The sequence below is a fragment of the Protobothrops mucrosquamatus genome, unplaced genomic scaffold (assembly GCF_001527695.2).
Source record: "Protobothrops mucrosquamatus isolate PMUCROS unplaced genomic scaffold, P.Mucros_1.0 scaffold6, whole genome shotgun sequence".
In the NCBI taxonomy this organism is placed as follows: Eukaryota; Metazoa; Chordata; class Lepidosauria; order Squamata; family Viperidae; genus Protobothrops; species Protobothrops mucrosquamatus.
In genome coordinates this window covers 3064759-3088516 of record NW_015386393.1, presented here as the reverse complement: position 1 = coordinate 3088516, position 23758 = coordinate 3064759, and the positions used below count along the sequence as shown (strand labels likewise).

The 23758-nt window shown below is 42.6% G+C and overlaps 1 protein-coding gene across 1 annotated transcript; it reads left to right on the top strand.

Moving 5' to 3' along the window:
* The first annotated feature begins 1037 nt into the window (after nucleotides 1-1037).
* LRRC25 (leucine rich repeat containing 25) lies at nucleotides 1038-21830 on the top strand. Its single transcript, XM_015810055.1, has 3 exons — nucleotides 1038-1053; nucleotides 4354-5187; nucleotides 21016-21830. Exons 2-3 carry the CDS (start codon nucleotides 4355-4357, stop codon nucleotides 21155-21157), a joined length of 975 nt encoding a protein of 324 aa, XP_015665541.1. The 5' UTR covers nucleotides 1038-1053; nucleotide 4354; the 3' UTR covers nucleotides 21158-21830.
* Nucleotides 21831-23758: the final 1928 nt, after the last annotated feature.

Here is a 23758-nt window from a genome sequence, read left to right as displayed (position 1 = left end):
TGTTAGTTTCCCTGTGGATTGGGCCTGACATTGGGCTACCCCAAATTTGGGTGCATCTTGGTCCCACCCCCAATGTGTCCTGGCTACATCCTGGCTCTGCCCCCCCTATCCCTCAAGTTGCCATCCTTGTTTTTTCCTGGTGTTGGAAGAAAAGTCTTCATCGTGGTTCAGTCCAAGCTGGGAATAAATTCATCATGGTTCAGTCCAAGCTGGGAATAAACATGGCGACTACTTCAGAAAGAAGGTTGCAGTTTATTGAAGAGGAGAGCCAGACAGAAAGATGGCTCTGACAGAAAAGAGAAGAAAAAAAAGGACTGAGCACATGTAGGGAGTGGGTTTTTATACCCTCTGGAGCCTTTTGTTTGGAGTTGTTTCCTGTTCCTGTGGCATGAACTTTGACTTGAGTCTGAGTGTGCTTTTCTGGTATTCTGTTGGTGACGGGTTAATCCTATTATGTCCCAAAGGTCATATCCTGCTTCCCTGGGGCTGGGGCTAATGACTCTTAGAGTTTGGGTGAGGTGTGCAGATTTTAGGTGTCTTTGTCTTCTTAATCTCCTAGCTTCAACCTCCCTGATGGTTTACATCTGCATTTGTAAAGAGCTGGCTTCTGCTTGGGGGGAGGGAGACCTGGGGCTATCAAGAAAAATTGGGCATGCTTTTTCTGCCTCTTCAAGATCCTTTGAGGAAATATATTTTCCTTTTAATATTTCTTTCTCTGGGGGGCTGACTTCCCACACTGGCTTCTGTTCTGAAGCTGCCCACTTCCAAAGAACCAATTCATATTTTAGGGAATTTATTTGCAAAGATGTGATCAAACCCCAAAACCTAAGCTCAGCCCCTGGCAGAGACAATGGCAGATGTCTGTCTGTGCTGATTTTTTAGGAGGTTGAGTAACTGGGCCTTTCCCCCCTCACTTCCTTTTCTTTCCTCCCACCCTCCTCGTATTTTTGAAAGAGGAAACTTTTGCTGGTTCCCTTTTTATTCCCGTCACAAGCAATGCCAACAGCGTAAGACAGCAAAGCTGAGAAGATCCGTTGAAGACTTCAGTTCAAGGTATGGTGTGAGAAGTGGTTGGGCGTAAAAAAGTCCCATATATCTTGTGGATTAGTGTCTTGAAAAGCCTAACTTGGGCAGCAGCTGTAATAAATGGCTGGGGCCAAAATGGGAGCGCAGTTACTGTACAATAGAACAGAATGGGAAAGCAAAACAACACAATTGGTGTGTTGAAGTTTTAAGAGTTACACTGGATTAACTCAGATTCAACTCCACTCTCAACCTTTCAAGATGGTCGCTCACCATCTCTCAGATCAATCTGCTGTAATTGGTAGGATGGTTATGAAGTTAAAACTACCTCTATCAACTTGAGGTCTTAGGAGAAAAGTAGGATATAAAGTTGATTGAATATGTGTAAATACATCACCTTTCAACCACCCAATCTGCATTGTGGATGATACTGCTTTACTCTATTTTCCCATAAAAGAGCTTGGATTTTATTTCCACAACAATTTTATAAGGTAGGCTATGGTGAGAGAAGTAGCCAATGAGTTTGCATGGTTGAGGATGGATTTGAAGCTGGGTCTCCCTAGTCTGACTTCAGATATATTAAGCACTATTCCAGGCAGCTTGTTTAATTACCCCCTGCCCCTATATTATCTTTCAATAAACTTGTGAGGTAGGATGTGTTAGAGTAGTAACTGATCCTCGAGTCAACTCTGATATTTGTGGCTTAGTAGGAACTTGGATCTTTCTGGTCTAACCCCTTGATCAGTAACCCTTTCCATTCTGTTTCTGAACACAAGTTCTGTAAACAAAATGTTCATTTGTAAGTTGTTCATTAGTAAAAGCAATGCTAGATGGTTCATAGTGAAGGAGAGGCCAATCCATGTCTTTTGGACATGACTGTATAGGTGAATAGGCTTTGTTGGTAGTGAAATTGTTAGTGAATGCCCAGGAATGAAGAAAAGTGAGAAACACACTCCAGATTGCCCTGCCTTGACTCTCTTTGGTATAAGATGGAGAGGTGGCTTTCAAGATTCTGTTATTATGATTCTAGATTAATAAAGTAGAGTTTTAGTAAGAGAGTCCGGTGGTATAGTCCTGGCTTAGATGCAAAGCCAGCTGGCTGACTTTGGGCCAATCCCTCTCTCTCAGCCCCAGGAAGAAGGCAATAGCAAACTATTTCCAAAAATGTGACCAGGAAAATGGCAAGAACATGCCCAGATGCTTGCCAGGAATCAAGACTGCCTTGAGATTGCAAATTTCATTTCAGAGTTCTAATATTTGTTTCCTGACTTTAATAGCAAAATGGAGCTTCTGTATTCAACAGCAATTGACTTCCCATTTATGCCTTTTTTTTTTTCTTTTTTTTTTTTTTGCCTTCCTGAAGGCATCTGCTTGGTCTTCATTGGAATCTCAGGGCTGGGCTTAATGGATTGATCTAGATCTTCTTTTGAGCTTGTTAGCTATGTGGATCCATCTTATTCCCAGGTAATATGCCTCTGAATGCCAATCATGTGCCTGATTGTTTTGGGAAATGCACAAAGATGTGTTTAGTAGACCTCTGGTCTCATTCAGTTGGACAATTTTTACTAGCCACTGTGTGGTTCCCCATATTCCCCCTTTCTCAAATCATTAATTTTTAGCACTCCAAATCTTATAGATGTGATATAATAAATCTAAGTTTATATCTCTGCCAAGAAATGGCCACCAAGGGTAGGGATAAGCTTCTCCCTATTCTGCCCATGATAGCGCTACCCACTGCATTTTTCATTACATGAAAAAATAATAATAACACATGGAAAAGTAGCTTCAGCTACTATTGAAGCAAGCTGTAGGTGCTTAGAAAAGGCTCTTCCACCAATTCCAACCAATTGTGCCATGTGAACATAGTTACAGGATTCCTCATAGAGTTGATTTAATTGTTGTAAGGATCTTAACAAAAAAATAAAATAATGAAAATTGAGAAGGGCTCCTTGGCTGCCAAATCAAAACCATGATGCAGAATGATCTAGCCCAGGGCTTTTCAACCAGTGGTACGGGTACTACCTGTGGTACATTGGCACCTGGCAGGTGGTACGCGACCATCCTAAGAAAGTGGTAGTGGAAGAGGGGAATGAGCTGAACCGGTGGCAGCACCGCACAAGCCTGAGCGAGAGATGGCTGGAGCTGCAGGGCTGTCAGGGCTCAGCAGAAGCCCCAGGATCAGTGCCGCTTTCCAGCTGATCGGCACTTCTTTGGGGCTGTCAGGGCTCAGTGGAAGCGCCAGGATCAGCGCCAGGCTCCAGCTGGAGCTCGGCGCTGATCCTGGCGCTTCTGCTGAGCCCTGAAGAAGCGCCAATCAGCTGGAAAGCAGCACTGATCCTGACGCTTCTGCTGAGCCCAGAAGAAGTGCCGATCAGCTGGAATGTTGCAGCATCTCCAGGGTCTTGTGATTTACATTCAGATGCTTGACAACTGATTCACATTTATGACGGTCACAGTGTCCCAGAGTCATGTGAAGTGACCAAAACCTGCTGCAACCACCCAGCAGACGGGGGGATAAAAACCAAACACCCCCCCACCCCACCCCCGCTGCCAATCCTCAACAGAAATGCTCACAACAATGAAAACCTCAGACAAGAGGAAGAGCGCCTCCGGGCGGGCAGGTAGGTGTCTTGCTCGGCTGTGGCTTGGGGGTCACTTTTTTCAGTGCCATTGTAACTTTGAACAGTCACTAAGCAAACTGTTGTAAGTCGAGGACTACCTGTACTTTATCACTTTTTTCCTTTTTGGGGGGGGAGGTCATCAAGTTTTTGACACCTTGCTAGGCGACTGGTAGTACTCGGATGTTGCCATATCCTAAAAGTGGTACAATGGGTGAAAAGGTTGAAAAGCCCTGATCTAGCCATTTTGCCATGTTATTGTTGAGGTTGGAAAGAAATTTAAGAAAAAGATTTAGATGCAAATTCATTTTTTTAAAAAAATTAAACCAAGGCATGAACTGACACTTGGATATCATTCAAAATGTGTATGGTATTTTTCAAAATCTTGTGGCACTCTTTAAAAAAAAAAGAGTGAAAATTCATATAGTATAACCTGAAAAAGCATTATTTTGTATGGTGGAGAGGGAAATCTGCAAAAAATAGGCAGAATTGCAAAACTAAAATACAAACATTTTGAGATGCTGAGCAAAACAACAACAACGGGGTGCTGACATTTGTAAAGAACCTTGGGTTTAGCAGAAGTGCATAAATGAGAAAAAGAGGAGAAATTATGACAACAGATTTGTAAAACACGGGAATTAGGATGGATTAGAATTGATTAATTCACCCATTTGCCACATACATCACCCCAATTTGCTTTTATGTACTGTAGGATGTGGGGACTGCTCGCTACTCTGCTGTTTTCCCGCCTTGGATGCCTTGTGGATGCTGCTTGTTCGAAGATCAACTTTAAACGCTTCAATGACACGCCATGCCTGAATTTCAGTGGCAGGTTTCTTGTCACCAAAGTCAATCTCACTATTTGGAAACAAGTGAAAGAGTTGGATCTGTCCAATAACAACATCACAGAGTTATCAGAATTGGAGTCTGCAGCAAAACTGGAATCGTTGTTCCTTCACAATAATAAATTGAAGAGCCTTCCTTCCGACTTCTTTGACAAAACACCCAACCTGAAGGTCCTGAGTCTGGAGAAGAATCAACTTAGCTCTATATCCATTGAAGGCTTCCATCCATGCCTGAAGGAGCTCCGGGTGGACTGCCGCTGCAATGTGGCAGGCAGCATTTTGCATTATTGCCAAAACTGCTCAGACAGCGGCATCAAATGCCAGTGCTTCACTTCTGAAAGACTGGATAATGTAACTGATTACTACAAGAAGGAGTGCCCTGACACTGGGTATGGTCTCTATATTGGCATCATCATACCAATCTTGATTCTGCTCCTGTTGGCCATCCTGGCTTTCTTTGTAATCTGGAGGAAGAAAAGGGCCCCAATCAACCAAGAAAAACGACCTTCCGACACATCTGAAGGCACCTCTGGACAATCAAGGTACATTAGCCGCTTGTCTCCGCCAGGGAACACAAGTCAAAACATGGAGTTCCACAAGGACTATGAGAACGTCTTCAATGACCAATCCAAGGGCAAAGTGGGCAAAATGAAAAGTGGCCAAGCTAACCACCAGAGTCGGAAGCAGACCACCGCCAAAAGGTGAGCAACTGAGGGGGCATCATGTCTTGAGAAAGCACATTAAGTCAGCATCAAACTAAAAAACTCATCACTTTGCCTGGTGCTTGCAAAGGGATGCCCTCCAAATAGGGTCAAGGTTATCATGGCCTATTTGAGGCCAGATTTTAAGAGTTTTAAAGAGTGAAGTGGATGCCTTAAGCAACTTCAACGTATTTACTTGTTCTTCTCTATTCTGGCTTGGCCGGAGTGTACCTAGAATATTGTGTCCAGGTTTAGCCCTAAATTTTAGAAAGAACGGTGACAAATAAGAGCACGACTAAAGGACAACCACTAAGCTGATAAGGGGATGGGAAGGAAAGTATATGAAAAATGGTTGGAAGAGTTGGATATGTTTATCCTGGAGAGAAAAAGTCTCTATAGCTGCCTTCAACCATCTGGAAGGCATCGAGGCGAAGATGGGGCTGAATAGTTTAGAGAAGGCTTATCCAACCGCTTGGCTTGGCTGGGCCGCATTAAGTAAAGAGGAATTGTCTTGGACCGCATATAAAATATATAACATAAATACATTATATATAATATAGTATAATACAATATGTAATATAGTAACTATTTCTAAAAATCACATAAAAATGTTAACAGTTTACAGTCTTATGGGCCACATTAATAGCTGTCCAGAGCTGAGAATTGGAAAACACCTGGTTTAGAGGTGTCAGCTGGTTATTCACGGAAAAAAGACTTAGTTTAAGACAGTGATGGCGAACCTTTTAGAGACCGAGTGCCCAAACTGCAACCCAAAACCCACTTATGCATCGTCGGGTGCCGGGTGAGCGTGGCCCATTGGGTGGGTGTGGCCCATTGGGTAGGCGTGGCTGTGGTGGTAATGGCAGACTAGGTGGGACTAAAAAGTTCAATCAATTAATTCCAACTTTGCGAGATTTTTTTTCCCCGCAAGAAGTTGAAATTGATTGATTGAACCTTTTTTTTTTTTGCACACAGCGGCGGAGGCCTAAAGCGAAAAGATTTTATAAAACCCAGCTGAAGGCCTAGGACTGGGGCGATGGCACGCGTGCCCGCAGAGAGGGCTCTGTGTGCCACCTGTGGCACACGTGCCATAGGTTCACCACCACGGGTTTAAGAGATGTTCAATAGGAGTACAGGTAGTCTTCGACTTACAACACTTCACTTAGTGACCGTTTGAAGTTACAACAGCACTGAAAAAAGTGACTTATGACCATTTTTCACACTTATGACCATTGCAGCATCCCCATGGTCATGTGATTTACATTCAGCTGCTTGGCAACTGGCTCATATTTATGATGGTTGCAGTGTCCTAGAGTCATGTGATCTCCTTTTGTGAACTGACAAAAGGGGGAAGCCAGATTCACTTAACCACAGTGTTACTAATTTAACAACTGCAGTGATTCACTTAACAACTGTGGCAAGAAAAGTCACACACATTTAATACATTTCTCACTTAGCAACATACATTTTGGGCTCAATTGTGGTCGTAAGTCAAGGACTACCTGTACCTGGGCATTTTTACCTTGATGGAGGCATTTAAACAATGGATTGGTGGCCACCTCAAGGTTCACCTGGCTTTTTGGGAGATCATAAAAACCTGGCTCTTCTTTCTGGCTTCAGGGCCAGGAAAGAAGTTCAGCCGAGTCTCTGTTTTGTTCTGTCTTGTTGAGAAGATGACTATAGTAGCTTATTGTTCATTTAAGTCTTTTCTCTGTTTTTACATCTATGCTTTTGTTTTATGCTTGTTAGCTGCCCAGAGATATTTGATTAAGATGGGAGGCCATATGGAATAGAATAGAGCTGGAAGGGACCTTGGAGGTCTTCTAGTCCAGCTCCCTGCTCAAGCAGGAGAACAGATACCATCTCAGACAAGTGACTGTCCAGTCTCTTCTTAAAAAACTCCAATGATGGAGCGCCCACAATTTCTGAGGGCAAGCTGTTCCACTGGTTAATTGTCCTCATTGTTAGGAACTTTCTCCTTAATTCCAGGTTGCTTCTCTCTTTGATCAGTTTCCAACCATTGTTTCTCGTCCTGCCCTCTGGTGCTTTGGGAATAACATGACCCCCCTCTTCTTTGTGGCAGCCCCTCAAATACTGGAATGCTGCTATCATGTCTCCCCTATTTTTTCTTTTCTTTAGACTAGCCGAACCGAAGTCCTGCAGCAGTTCTTCATATGTTTTAGTCTCCAGACCCTTAATCGTCTTAGTTGCTCTTCTCTGAACTTTTTCCAAACTCTCAACATCTTCTAAAACTATTCTACTTTTTTACTATATATTTGCAAAACAAATAAATTTGTCCAGGATTCTGAAATTGTAGATTCTTGCACTGTGGAGAGGATTGAATTAGATGGTCTCCAAGATCTCACCAATCCTTACTTCTGTGATCCTAGAATTTTGCCCATAAAAGCTCCCCAAAATCCCCAATGCTCTTCCCACCCCAGAACAAAGAAGCTCCCAAATTCTTCATCCACCCAATTCTGGAACTGTTTGAGGGCCACAGAAGAGATACCTTTCAGTTGTTCTTTCTGAACCTATTAGACTCTAAAACAATAGGTGTTCTTTAGAAGGGAGAAAATGTGTTAAATCTCACAGCAGGACAATAACATGTTTAGGAGCAAAATAAGTATATTAAACCTTTAAAGCAGTGTTTTTTAACCTTAACCAGGTTAAGATGTGCAGACTTCAACTCCCAGAATTCCCCAGCCAGCTTAAAGTTGTCAAAATTGAAAAACGCTGCATTAAATCAAACTGTCTCCCCCAAACAAATGCAACACAGAGACCCAAAATAGCCAAAGTGACCCTTTCCTAAGAGTCAAAAGCACACAACTTTGTTGGCACAACAGATGCTCATTCCAGTTGTACAAAAGAAAGAAAAAGGGACCTCTGTAGCTGCCTCTTGGTCCAATCAGCTGTTCCCAGAATGTTAAAAAAAATAAAATAAAAAGAAAAGAGTCTATTAAAAGCAGCATCAGTTCCCTGTCTGTCAGAGAACTGGAGCTGAACTTCTCTTTTGCTCCTTAGTTACAGTTTTCTGAGTGATCAAGAGTGACGCCCTTTTGGTCATATAATCTGCAGCTATCTACGATTCTGGGTCATATACAACTGGTGCTTGAACAGGGTGTTGTGACTTCAGCATAAACGAAGGCCCAATTCTGGTTTGAAATCTGAAAACAGCATGAGGAATAAAAGGGTGATGTGTGTGTGTTTTATTTTAAATTGCTGTCCATCAAGGCTTGGATCACAGCACTTGGAAGTATCTTTTTTAACCTGAACTTCCCCCTTTCTGAATTCCTGTTTAAATAAGGGAAGTTTGAATTTTCATTTCAGAAATAGATTGTGCGTATTATAGTTTGCTCCATTTCTTCCAGTTAATTTGCAATTCCTTTTTCCTGACATTCCCTATGGGTGCATAGATAAAACACTACAAAAAGGCAGTCCTAATTTGATGATACATATAACTGCATCATCATTTTTTGTGTGTGTTTTGCAGCTAATTGATGCACAAATAATGGTAAAGTATCGCACTAAGGTATCTTTGTACAGTCTTGATGTGAGATGGCAAGCTTGCCTTTTTGCGGTGTTCTATCATAGCACAAAAAACAAGATGAGGTGTAAATACAGATAGTCCTCATCTTATGACCATAGTTGGGCCCAAAATTTTCGTTGTTAAGCAAGGCAGTTATTAAGTGAATGATGCAGTCATTAAGTGCATCTGTCTTCCCCCATTGATTTTGCTTATCAGAAGCTGGATGGGAAGGTTATAAATGGTGATCACATGCTCCCAGGACAGTGCAAATGTTATAAATACATGCTGGTTGCCAAGTGCCCGAATTTTGATCATCTGACCATGGAGAACCTGTAACTGGTCATACATCACATTTTTCAGTGTCCTTGTAACTTCAAACAGTGACTAAACCAGGGGTCTTCAAACTTGGCCCTTTTATGACTTGTGGACTTCAACTCCCAGAATTCCTCAGCCATGCACGCATGCCTGGCTGAGGAATTCTGGGAGTTGAAGTCCACAAGTCATAAAAGGGCCAAGTTTGAAGACCCCTGGACTAAACGAATGGTTGTAAGTTGAGGACTACCTTTAACCCAAAGGGCAGAAAATTAAATTTTCCAGTGCCCTGTTCAAATTAAAAAAAATTAAAAAGAGAGATGATTTTTTAGCATGAGAATGTCTTAATGATGCTTTCCAATACAGTACTAAATAATCCAGTACTGTAGCATTCAGTGAAAATTCATCATCCAGAGTAGGTCTCCATTTAACGGTCTGTTGCTAACCTTATCAAGTTGGACAGCAAAAATTGTTTAAAGATTGAAATTTTTGCAGTGGGCAGAACTGAGAACTTTGAATACAGTAAAGTAAAGGGTTATTTCTTGGGCTTCCTGAAATGCCTTTGCGGCTGCAGGAAGTCTCTCTTTTACAAAAAGCACAAGATTGCAATAAATTTGCTGGGTTTCTTAATTCTTGGCAATTCCCATTTCCCCCCTAACGATCTGCTGCAGCAAAATACCCATATTGTCCCCATTTCATGATCTGTAGGTGGTTTTTTTTTTAACTTCATCATTCAATGGTCCTTCAATTCTGCATTTCAAAGCAAGATCAATGGTCTTGAGGAAATTACCAAATTGCATAATGTAGTTCCATATTTCTCAACTTCAGCAGTTTTAAGATGTGTGGACTTCATCTCTCAGAATTCCCTAGCTAGGGAATTCTGGGAGCTGAAGTCCACGTGTCTTAATATTGTTGAGGTTTAGAATGACTGATCAAGATTACCCAATTCATATGGCCAGGACCAAGAATAGGCAATTTGGGGCCTTTTATGTTTTGGATGTGAATCCCCATCAGCTACTGCTAGTTTGTCCTGTAGCAGGGGATTGTGGGATTTGTAATCCAAAATATCTGAAGGATAGCAGATTGTCTCCCTTTGGCCAGCAACCCCATCTAACTGGCTTTCATGTAGTCTTCTATAATCCAGGGGTCTCCTTTCTCTTCCTTTTAAGAGACTGGTCAATTTCTCCAAATCTCCAAATATCCATAAACATCATCTGAATGTTTAACTGAATTAAGAGACACATCAAGGCAAAAAAAAGGACATATAAGCGTATCTTGTTTTTAGAACAGGACGTGGCCTTCCTTCTCTGGGCTTGTTTTTCTCTTGTGGGGTCAATCAAATTAAAAACAGAAATGAAAATGAAGAGCCCAATAAAAGGTAATAAAAGGACAGATGGCAGAACAACTGGCTCTGAGGATGGAGGAACTGAAAGAGAAAGCCATCTGTAGCGTCTGCTAGAATAGGACAGGGATTGGGAACCCATGATCCTCTGGGGCTGGTTTCACACAACACATTAAATTCTCAAACTGAATTCTTTAAGCCAATACTGCAACCCTGTAGCATGCTTTGCCCCACACGTATGTCATATTATGGCTGAACATGATGGGTTGGTTCACACATCATTTCAGGATTGCTCAGATCACTCAGTTTATAGAACCACCAACTACCAAACACCCCATTTTAGCCTAATGTCGGATGTTGTATGAACCCAGCCAACAACTCCCAATTTACCTCAGTCTTCTTGGGGCTGCTGGGAATTGTAGTTCAGGAACACCTGGCTGGCTATTTGTTCTCCTCTCTTACTAAAGAATATAGAAATGCTTCGACTTAACAGCAACAGTAACAAAAGCACAGTTTTTCCTCTGTCTAGTCTGCAGGATAAACAAGGGAGTGAAATCCCAGAAGAAAGGAGAAGAATTGCTGATATGGTCTTGGGTTGAGGACAGAGATGGTAGGGAGGGGGCTGGAAAGGACCTGGCTATGCACCCCTTTTCTGCTTCTGTCATTTCAGTCGCTTTGCATTTTTTCGATAAAACTTTAATTATCACAATATCAAAAGTTATGTATAATATTAGATAAACACACTATTCCTAAGAAGGTTGTAGGTACATAGATGGACAGCTGGATAGAGCTATGTGACCTGTGACTTTCTTTGATTACAAGCAATTTAGAGGGGAAGGCAATCTTTTTTTTAAAGGGCTGATGGGGGGGAAACAATTGTGTTGTTTATTACTTGCACAGGTTTGTGATGGGCTGCTATAGTATCTCAAATTTGAAATCTCTGGTGATGCATAGATTGAAATGTAATTACTGAAGTAAATTGTGTAGCTAATAAGTAATCCCAAAGATTCACATAAGAGTGCATTTATTTCTGGGCACACCCTAAGTGCAGTGAAATCACTAGTTGTATACATGGCAGAGTTGCACAATTTCATGAATCATTTTAGAGACTTGTGGCAATGCAATGTTTGAGAATTCCTGGGATAGTCAAATTAAGATTGTGGTCCCGGCACCCATTAAAAAGGACAGGACTTTGGTTGCCCAGTTGTGGTCATCATGTAGACTATTTGACAACACACACACACACACACACACACAGACACTCACATCCTTGGACACATTTGGGTTGTAAGGATCAGTGGAAACTCTAAACAGGGTGGCTGTGTGATGTCATTTATTTCTAAAACGACATGCGACAGGAAGGAGCCCTCTTGAAGTTGTGCTGCACATAAAAGTCATCAAACCCTTTTCCTAGAAGTCCACACATTCTTAGTATGCCGAAATAAATTTTGTTTTCAACATTTCCTAAGATGGGGTTGGGTGGAGGTGGGAGAGGAGAGGAGAATTTCCTTTAAGATACTCAAGTTTGTAGTATCTTTTTTTAATTGGCCTGTGTGATTGACTTCCCTGTTGACTGCAACCTAATTTCTCCAGGGTTTCCATTAAATCTCAAAAAAACAACAAGAGGACGGACTCCCTCCTTTGAGGCTACTCTAAGTATAAACAACCAGCGAGCTTTTTAGAGAGATGGAAATGTGTGTGAGAGGAAACTACAACGTCAACAGTAAAGCCTTCCACAACTTCCAACTGTCTAGTCAGCTCCAAAATATGTCAAGACAAACTCAAACTAAATTGCCAGTTCCCTGAGAAAAAGGTAGCCTTTTCTGCCAAGGAAGACCACTTGAAAAATTGCCCCACACAGTATTACAGGAAGTCCTCAACTTATGACCACAGATAAGATCGGAAATTCTGTCACTAAGTTATGTGGTTGTTAAGTGAGTTACCACATGACCATGCCCAATTTCATGACCTTCTTTGTCACAGTCATTAAGTGAATCCTGTTTTCCCCGCTGGTTTTGCTTGTTGGAAGCTGTCTGGGAAGATTGTGAATTGTGTGACCCCAGGATGCTGCAACCATTGTAAATACATGGCAGTTGTTAAGTGCTCAGATCATAATAATGTGACTCCAGGAATGCTGCAACCATTGTTAAGTGGAAGGGCTGGTCATACGTTACAGATAGTCCTCAACTTACGATCACAATTGAGCTTAAAATTTCAATTGCTAAGCAAGACAGTTATTAAGTAAGTTTTGCCCCATTTTATGACTTTCCTTGCCACTGTTATTAAGCAAATCATCGCCATTTGATCATTAAGCGAATCGGGCTTCCCCCATTGATTTTGCTTGTAAAAAGCCAACTGGGAAGATTACAAATGGTGATCACGTGACCTTGGGACAGGGCGACAGTCATAAACACATGCCAGTTGCCAAGCGCCTGAATTTTGATCACGTGACCATGGGGACCCTGAAACGGTCATAAGTCTGAAAAATGGCCCTAAGTCATTTTTTTCAACGCCATTGCAACTTTGAATGGTCACTAAACAAATAGTTGTAAGTCGAGAACTACTTGTACTTTGTAACTTTGAATGAATGGCCGAATGGCTATATGAATGATCGTAAGTTAATCAATCAATCAATCAGAATAGAGCTGGAAGGGACCTTGGAGGTCTTCTAGTCCAACCCCCTACTCAAGCAGGAGACCCTATACCAGAGGTAGGCAACCTTGGCTCTTTTATGACTCGTGGACTTCAAATCCCAGAATTCCTGAGACAGTTAAGCTGGCTCAGGAATTCTGGGAGTTGAAGTCCACGAATCATAAAAGAGCCAAGGTTGCCTACCCCTGCCCTATACCATTTACCAAGTTGCTGTTGCTGTTAGTTGTGAAGTCGTGTCCGACCCATCGCAACCCCATGGACAATGTTCCTCCAGGCCTTCCTGTCCTCTACCATCTTCTGGAGCCCATTTCTCTTTGGTCATGAAAAAGCAGGTGTGAGTCCCACGTTCCCATTTTTCACCAACTTACATCTCATTCCTCTTCTCTAGATTACAAAAATGAGGTTTGGTGACTTAGGGTCAGCCCTTCAAAGAAATTCAGACAGGAAACCAAAACCACGAGAACTAAAACTACCAGTAGTCCTCCACTTACGACTATAATCAAGGCCAGCATTTCTGTTGCTAAGTGAGACAGTTTTTAAAGTGAATTTTGCCTCAGTTTACTATCTTTCCTGCCGTAGTTGTTAAGTGTATCACTGCAGTTGTTAATTTAGTGACACAGTTGTTAAGGGAATCTGGCTTTCCCATTTATTTTGCTTGTCAGAAGGTGGCAAAAGGGGATGTCATGACACACACACACACACCCCGACACTGCAACCGTCATAAATATAAGTTAGTTGCCAAGCATCTGTATTTTGATCATGTAACCATGGGGATGCTGCAACGGTTGTGTGAAAACTTATCATGGTCACTTTTTACAGTGCTGTTGTAACTTCGAACAGACACTAAATGAACTGTTGTAAGTCAAGGACTACCTGTACTTTTATTGTAAGGTTACAGTAACAGAATCTTGCAAGTCTGAAAGCACCTCTCCCCCTCCTTGCCTTTACTCCCCGGAGAATGAGGGTCCCTTGTGAGATGCTTCCCATGCCCCCATTTCTCCTATGGGCTGAGATGTCTCTTGTCTGTAAGTAAGAGTTGCAAGGGACCTTGGAGGTCATCTAATCCAACCCCTTGCTGTTGCAGGAGACCTATACTATTTCTGATAAATGTCTACCCAGTGTCTTCTTAAAAACCTCCAGTGATGGGGCACCCACAACGTCTGAAGGCAATTTGTTCCACTGGTTAATTGTTCTCACAACTTTTCCTTAGTTGCTTCTCTTCTTGGTCAGTTTTCCTTCTGGTGCTTTGGAGAATAGGGGTCGACCCCTCCTTCCTTGTGGCAACACTTCAAGTATTGGAAGACTGCTATGATGTCACCCCTGGTCCTTCTTTTTTTGTTCTTTGTATGTTTTAGCTTCTAGGCCCTTAATCATTTTTTGTTGCTCTTCTCTGAGCTCTTTCCAAAGTCTTAATTCACCAAAGTCTCAATTGACCTGGCTGCAAGTCTTCCTATTGTTAGAAGCCCACTGCAAACATTTGTTTCAGAATTGGCCACTGCAGTTAGAATTGCCCAGGGCAAACATTTGTTTTAGAAAGGTTTTTTTTTTTTAAGAGTCATAGAACTGTGCCACCATCCACAGGTCATGTGTTTTTCAGCTTTTTCTCTTAACTAATTTCCGGTTGGGCAATTTCTCTCTCTGTCTCTTCCTCCCACCCCCTTGCTTTTTTTCTGCTTTGAGTAATAGCCAGGAAAAGGAAGGGAGAAAATCCCCAACGCAACCCCTATGCCTTGTTCCCAGCAACAACTCGCTGGGCAGAAATGTGCTTCTTCAGTTGTGCTTAAAATAGTCCGCAGAGGATTTTCAGACTGCCGTTCTGCTGACTGAATAATTAGGGCCAGCTTCTCCAATCGGTATACTGGGTGGCCCATCATAAGTAATCCTCAACTTATGACCGAAATGGAACCCAAAATTTCTGTCGCTAAACCAGACAGTTCTTAAGTGAGCTTTTATATACTTAATTATGAGTTCTAGTATCATAGTACCCTAAATCTCCGAGAATCTTGTACAGGTGGTCCTCAACGTGCGACCACATTTGAGCCCAAAATTTCTGTTGCTAAGCGAGGCCATTGTTAAGTGAGTTTTGCCCCATTTTATGACCATACTTGTCACAGTTATTGAGTGAATCACTGCAATTGTTACATTAATAACAGAATTGTTAAATGAATCTCGCTTCCCCGTCAACAGAAGGTCGCAAAGACACTGCAACCGTGCTAAATACGCCAGTAGCCAAGACTCTGAATTTTGATCATGTAGACTTGGGGATGCTACTTGGGGATGCTTGTAAGCAGGGCTTTTTTTCTGCCGGAACGCGGCGGAACGGCGTTCCGGCACCTTTTTCCGGGCCGGCCACACCGGAAATAGCCCCTCCCAAACCGGAAGTAGCCCCTCCCACATTTTACTTGCATCTTTTTTCTAAAGGGGCGGTCCTAGGGTTTGATGGGGGCGTGGCCAGGTTTGAGTTCCGCCACCTTTTCGCTGAGAAAAAAAGCCCTGCTTGTAAGTGTGAAAAACGGTCATAAATCACCTTTTTTTTTTAGTGCTGTTGTAACTTTGAATGGCCACTAAGCAAATGGTTGTAAGTCAAGGACTAACCTGTACAGTCCCAATCGCATCTGGAGGGTGAGACAGGCTGGAAAACTAGAATGAGAAGAACTATCTTTAACCAGAAGAATAGCACTTTATTTCAAATGTACACCTACCCGTTCTGGTGGCCTCATTTCTTTCCGAAGCAAAATGACTTCAGGTTAAGTCTCTTGGCTGAAATGGGTTTGCGAACATTCAAACTTAGTGTAGAGCCTCCATCATTCCCAGCAACAGGTAGAATGGAAATCCGGGTGGTTTTTAGAGAAGGAAAACATTTGCCTTAATAAGGATGTGAAGCTGACTCTGAATGCAAGATGCTCCATCGAACAACAAGGAAAGGACCTGGACCATTTTCATGCCTTTCCAATGGAGCAGCATCAGGCTGGCCTCGGTTACACACAAAATACTAACCCATGACGGAGCTCAGTGTGATCTGGTAGAATTCTTATTAATTAGGGTGGGTCTGTCAGCAACCATTAGTCATGGAACTTTTATGCATAGGAACAGTCTTCTTCTGACAGTAAATTGGTGGAGTTAAGATATTGGACTAGACAGGGCTTTTTTATTTGAATAGAAGGGCTTATATTTTTATCCCTATCCTAAATGTCAAACACTTGAGTTAAAAAGTTTCTGAAAGAGAATTTACTCACATCATCTACCCCTCCAGTGAAAGCACTTGACATGTTTTCAACTGAAATCACCCAAGATGCTTAGCATGGTTTAGCCCTTCCTGGCATGGATCCACGTTATCTGAGGAATTGCCTGACCCCAATGGGCATAGCCCACCCTGCTCATTTCAGCATTAACGGCCTACTTCGGATCCCATCTGCCAGGGAATTTTGGCTTACGGGGTCCAGGAGAAAGTCCTTTTCTGCTGTGGCCCTCATCCTCTGGAATAGTCTCCTATGGGAGATGACCACCCCCCATTCCTGGCTCTGCTACTTGGCCTGGGGGACCTCAGCAGAGGACTGCTACATTAAGGGAGGCTGACCAGGTAGAGGAGAGCCCCAGGCTGCCCATTATCTTGGTTTTTAACTTTTTTACAGGTAGTCCTCGACTTACGGCAATTAAGTCCAAAATTTCTGTTGCTAAGCGAGATAATTGTTAAGGGAGTTTTGCCCCATTTTGCAACCTTTCTTGCCACAGTTGTTAAGTGAATCACTGTATTTGTTAAGTTAGTAACATAGTTGTAAAGTGGCTTCCCCTTTAGCTTTGCTTGACAGATCCTGGGACACTGCATAAATGTGAGCCATAAGTGTGAAAAAAAGGTCATAAGTCCCCTTTTTTCAGTTCACTTAGTGAACTGTTGAGGATTACCTGTATTCAATTTTTTTTTAATTTTATTTTATTTTTAGATTTATTTATGTATTTGTTAGGTAGTTAAGGACCACCTATAACAGAAAGAGATTTAGTCTTTCTCTTTGGTCACGAAAAAGCAGATGAGAGTCCCACGTTCCCATTTTTCACCGACTTACATCTCATTCCTCTTCTCTAGATTACAAAAACGAGGTTTGGTGACTTAGGGTCAGCCCTTCAAAGAAATTCAGACAGGAAACCAAAACCACGAGAATTAAAACTACCAGTAGTCCTCCACTTACGACTACAATCAAGGCCAGCATTTCTGTTGCTAAGTGAGACAGTTTTTTAAGTGAATTTTACCTCAGTTTACTATCTTTCCTGCTGTAGTTGTTAAGTGTATCACTGCAGTTGTTAATTTAGTGACACAGTTGTTAAGGGAATCTGGCTTTCCCATTTATTTTGCTTGTCAGAAGGTGGCAAAAGGGGATGCCATGATACACACACACACACACACACACACAAACACACACACCGACACTGCAACCATCATAAATATAAGTTAGTTGCCAAGCATCTGAATTTTGATCATGTAACCATGGGGATGCTGCAACGGTTGTGTGAAAACTTATCATGTCACTTTTTCCAGTGCTGTTGTAACTTCGAACAGACACTAAATGAACTGTTGTAAGTCAAGGACTACCTGTACTTTTTTTGTAAGGTTACAGTAACAGAAACTTGCAAGTCTGAAAGCACCTCTCCCCCTCCTTGCCTTTACTCCCTGGAGAATGAGGGTCCCTTGTGAGATGCTTCCCATGGCCCCATTTCTCCTATGGGCTGAGATGTTATTTATCTATGTGTTTGTTTGTTTGTTTAACTTCTATAGCTGCCCATCTCAACAAAAGACACTGGACGGCTCAAAATTCAAAAAATATATTACAATTAAAATCTTAAAAACATTTTAAAACAATAAAAGCAGTAAAAAGCATTAAAACAATGCAAACATTAAAACGTCCAATTCAAAGTACATGCAAAGCAGGATGTCTGGCCTGTTAAGAATATAGCTAGGAGACGGGGCCCTGGTTGCATGTAGCCCCCCAGATTTCGGAGCATAGCCAGATTTTTAAACTTTACTGAAAAGCTTAAACATTTTATTATATTTTAAGCAGTCCAGAATTGCTGTACCAGTGAGATGGCTGCCATAGAAATTTAATAAATAATAGTAAACCTGAAACACCTCTTCAAATACAGGCAGACACCGTATAAAAGAAATACACACACATGTAAAAAACAATTAGCTTCAGGGTGAAGGCTCGTTCTCTGAGCTTGTGGGTTGGTTTCCAAACTTTTTGATACCAGGCGAGGTAACAACTTCAGAGTTTGGGGGATATCAGTGTTCTTCTTTTTATAAGGGCTTCAGTTGTGGGTGTGTCAAGTTGATGGGTCTTGCGATGGATCAGGTGTGTTGTGATGGGGGAGGATACATATCAGGTCTGGGTCACTGGGAGGTGAACTGCTGGTGGGAGGGGGGCTTGCGTGGATTGGTTGAGCGTCGGTGCTGTCTCCTCTTGGCTGGGTGGTGGGGTTTGGATTCTGAGGGGTTCCTAGGCTGGTTGTAGGTCAGTGTGTCTGTGGATGGAATTGCTTGTGGAGTGCCAGTCTTCCATGACTCACGAGTGTGGTGGATGGTAGCATGGCTGATGATTTTAGTGTTGCTCCAATTGAACTGGTGTTGTTTGGTGTTGGCGTAGGTAGAGATTAAGGATTTGGGATCGTGGCGTTTGACTGTCAGCCGGTGTTCGTGGATCCTGTTTTTCAATTGACGTGATGTTTATCCCAGGTAGAAGTGGTTCCAATCGTTACAGTTGATTTTGTAGAGGACATTGCTTCTTTCATTCTTCCGTGTCTTGTCTTTTGTTCTGGATAATTCCTGCCGGAGTGTGGCTGTGGCTTTGTGGGCTATTGTTATTTCTAAGGATTGGAGAATTCTGGCTGTCATTTCCAACAACCCTTTTGCTTATGATAGGGTTAGTTTTTGCGTGGTGTCCAGCTATGTGGTATATTGTGGTTTGGGTGCTGTGTGTCGGAATATGAAGTTTTTTGGATGGCACTTACGGAGAAAGACGTCAAGCAGCCGTTTCTCTTCTGCTTTTCTTAGTGTTGTGGTGCTGTGGTGTGTCCTGGCCCTTCTGAAGAAGGTCTGGACACAGCTGCTTTTGTGTGCGGTAGGGTGTTTGCTTGTGAAGCTGAGAAACTGGTCCGTCTGTGTAGGTTTGTGGTTGACACGGGTTTCCAGTTCTCCTTTGTCCAATTTCTTTATGTCGATGTCAAGGAATGGGAGTCTACTGTCTATTTACTCTTTGCATGAAAATTAGATCCCAGGGAATATATTATTGAGTAGGTGGTGTGTTTCTCCAATTTGGGAGTGTCTGACGATGACGAAGGTGAGTAGGTGACATCGACCTGGCTAAACAAACCATACACCACCTACTCACGAAACACCATACCCACAAAGATGATGCCACTATGGAACACTCCACGTTCACAGAAACCATCATGAAACTCCTGGATCTGTGCCTCAACACATACTTCAAGTTCAACAGGAAAATCTACAAGCAAGTACAAGGTCCCCCAAGGGGTTCATCCATAACAGGTCTAATAGCAGAAGCAATCATGCAATGACTCGAATCCAGAGCTCTACCCACCATCCAACCAAAATTCTGGACATGCTACATTGATGACACCTTAGTCAGAGACAGCATTGACCCTCAACCAACACACACAAGCCCCCTCCCCCCACCAGTTCACCTCCCAATGACCCAGACTTGACGTAACCTCCCCATCACAAGACCGTCACTTGACACACCCACACCTGAAGCCCTTATAAACAGAACACTGACACTAACATTCCCTAAACTCCACTGAAGATGTTACCTAGCCTGGTAATGAAATGTTCGGAAAGCAACCCACCAGAATGGGAGGATGAACCTTCACCCTCATCCTACACCCGAGCTACAGATATTCGCCACTGTTGCAAATAATTAGCTTTTCACGAACACCATAAGGCTTTCTGAACATATGCTGTTCCTCCCCATTATTTTTAAGTGAGGGTGAAGCATCATTTCACATTTTGGGAAGTGTGTGAAGCTTCTCCCCATGATGAATTGCAAATGGCAAGTTTCAAAATGGAATAAAAATAGATTTCTTGTCATTAGGAGAGGAAGGGGGATAATTTTGAAAATAATTAGTCCTGCAGGGGGCTTAAAGGTGAGATAAGTTGGAATGTGTATCCTTCAAGCTTATGGGTAGAATCTATCAAAAAGACACCCCCCTTCCTCTTTCTCTATCTCTCCCTGTCTCCCTGTCTCTCTCTCTCTCTCTTTCTCTCTCTCTTTACACACACACACACACACACACACACACACACACACACAGAGTGAGGGGAAAAAAGTATTTGATTCCCTGCTTATTTTGTATATTTGCCCACTGACAAAGAAATGATCAGTCTACAATTTTAATGGTAGGTTTACTTTAACAGTGAGAGACAGAATAACAACAAAAAAAAATCCAGCAAAACGCATTTCAAAAAAGTTATAAATTGTTAACATCTCTTCGCAAAACATACTTTTTTCCCCTCACCACTGTAATGATTTCACAGAGAACTTCATTTTCTTGGCCATTATTATTATTTTTTTACTTTACTCACTAATTTGAATGTAGAGAATTTCCTTATATCATAAGTCATTTGGCCTAGCACCAATGATTTTCAACAGGCTGGGAATTCTGGGAATTGAAGTTCACACATTTTAAAGGTTCTACACTATTCTAAAGACTCCTTACTTCATAATGTGATTTAACATTCCTTTGTATTATGTTTTTAGAATTGCAGTTTTTATGCTATATCTAGCCTGTGCTTAGTTACAAGTGCATGATGAATAAATTTGCTATTATAACAGCTCCATTAAAATACCTCAAAATGGTTCCCAAAGGGAAAATAAACGATTTAAAACAATAATGCAAATTGTATCAGATCAAAACTGATAGGAGGATCAAAATGATTCCATAGGGGGACATGATAATAATTTCTTTTGTTTGGGGGATTTTGGGTCCTCAGGTCTCCATCGAAAGGTGAGAGCAGAGATTCTTCTGAAGGCCATCAGCCCATCTACGCCAATACTCAGGAATTATATTACAACTATAGTGGGAAGCCTAACCCGGAAGCAGTAGATGATGTCTACATTATTCCAGACCAGTGATACCTTGGGTCCATCAACACTGCTATCACCAAGGATGACCCAAAACATCTCCTGGGCCTTCCCTGTTGCAATGCCCATTTTTCAGAACACCAGAACATTTGGCCCCAACTTTGCTGGCATTTTGTAAACCACTGAAGAGCTAGATGGGAACTATAGGTTGGGTGAGACCATCACTGTGGCTTTCTTTAGCATGATTATGGTGATGTGGAGAAATGGATTGTCTTCAGGCACTATTATGTTATCTTCTCATTGTTGTTTACCTTGATATTCATTATGTTTTGTTGATTTGGATTACCTATGTTTGCTACCTATGAGGTAGGACACCTTCTCTGCTTTTGCCCCACACTTTGGGGCATGTTAATCCCCAGAGGCAAGGTGAGCCCCAACGCTTTTGGTTTTCTGAATGAGCGTTAAGACCTGGCTCTGCCAATGAGCATGGGAGTATAAAAGGATTATGCTGTACTGGGGATGGGGAATGGTTTAAGGACACTCCCTCTGCCTTGTTAAACTGATTTTTTTAAACTTTGATTTTCTCTTTTAACTGGTAAATTTTAACCTTGTTCTTAATTCTGTTTTTAACCCTGTTTTTAACCATGTGTTTAGATTGCTTTATGATATGGTAAACCGTTCAGAGTAACTTAAGGGAGATGGGCGGTATAGAAATGTAATAAAATAAATGTAAATAAATAAACAAATATAATAAATCAATAAATGGTCATTTTCTGATGGTATTTTACTTTTAATGAGGAACCAGTTTGGTATAGTGTGCTGGTCTAGAAACCAGGAGCTGGAGTTCTAGTTCTGCTTTAGGCATGAAAGCTGGCTGCGTGTCTTTGGGCCAATCACCAGGAGGCTGTGAGTTCTAGTTCCACCTTAGACACAAAAATCAGCTGGGTGTGGTCTTGGACCAGTCACTCTCTCTCAGCCCAACCCACCTCACTGGGTTGCTGTTGTGAGGAAAATAGGTGGAGGAAGGACCATTAAGTGTGTTCACTCCCTTAAGTTATTTATAAAAGGCAGGATAAAAATCTAATAAACAACAACAACAACAAATATGGGGGTGGTGAAACACACTACTTACGGCTCATGCTTATGTTGACCTGCTTTCTCCTCCCTGTATCAGAATGAAGGATTTACAAGATCAGCTAATCTACTGCCACCCCTTCCTAGAATTAATTTTATCATAATGAATGCTTAAACCATTCTTTGGCAATGCTTGATATAATTTTTTTCAAATCCAACACCTATCAAGGAAGGGCGATTTCTTTCTTCATCTGCAGGGGGCAGTGTTGCTCTCCTTTTAGGGCAGAATCGGGAAGAAAGAACGGCTGCACTTGATTATCTGTACCTGTATTATTTATGTAAAGATAAATACCTCTGTGGTTAATCGGGCTTACTCTCAGGTAAGTGTATACTTATTGCTGCAGGGTTCAACATCTCCAAAGCACCTGAGGGCAGAATAAAAAGTAACAGATGGAACTTATCAAAGAGAGATCCAATCTAGAACTAAGAAGAAATTTCCTGACAGTAAGAACAACTAATCAGTGGAACAGCTTGCCTCCTGAAGTTATGGCTGCTCCAATGCTGGAGGATTTTAAGAAGAGATTGGACAGCCATTTGTCTGAAATAATAATAATAGTAATAGTAATAGTAATAGTAATAGTAATAGTAATAGTAATAATAATAATAATAATTTGGAAGGGACATGGAGGTCATCTAGTCCAACCCCCTGCTCAGGCAGGAAACACTATACCATTTCAGACAAATGACTGTCTAGTGCAGTGATGGCGAACCTTTTAGAGACCGAGTGCCCAAACTGCAACCCAAAACCCACTTATTTATTGCCGGGTGCCAGGTGGGCGTGGCCCACTGGGTGGGTGTGGCTGTGGCTGTGGTGGTCATGGCAGACGGTGGGTGTGGCCCACTGGGTGGGTGTGGTCACCTCGATGTTGCTCATGGGGAGGGATGCCTGTGGGAGCCGGGCAGGGTTGGGGGAGATCCAGGGGGTCTCTGGCAGGTGGGGTGATGGGCAGGAGGCTCGTCCTGCAGGGTGAGGCAAGGCGAGGCAGGGCAGGGGTGCCATTGCCGCAGGGCAAGGTGGGACGGGACGGGGTGGCTGCTGCCTGACACCATCGGCCCCCGCACACAGAGGCCAGCGAGCGCATGGGGGCCAACGGTGTCTGTCAGCAGCCACAGCCTGCTGGCCCCTCGATCGGCGCACTCTGGGGCTCCGCAGCCCACCGCCAGCAGTTCAGAGAAGCATAGATGCAGTGGGTCGTGCCTGGGAAAAGGAGAGCATGCGAGGCCAGGAGGGATGGGACGGGGGGGAGGGAAACCAGCCATGCTGGGCTGCATCTGGCCCTGTGGGACCTCGGCAAGTTAGCGGGCGGCTGGTTGAAGAGGGACGGTTGCCATCTCCGGGGCATGGCACGCGTGCCCACAGAGAGAGCTCTGAGTGCCGCCTCTGGCATGCGTGCCATAGGTTCGCCACCACTGGTCTAGTGTTCTTCTTAAAAACTTCCAGTGTTGGAGCATTCACAGCTTTTGGAGGCAGGTTGTTCCACTGATTAATTGTTCTCACTGTCAGGAAGTTTCTCCTTA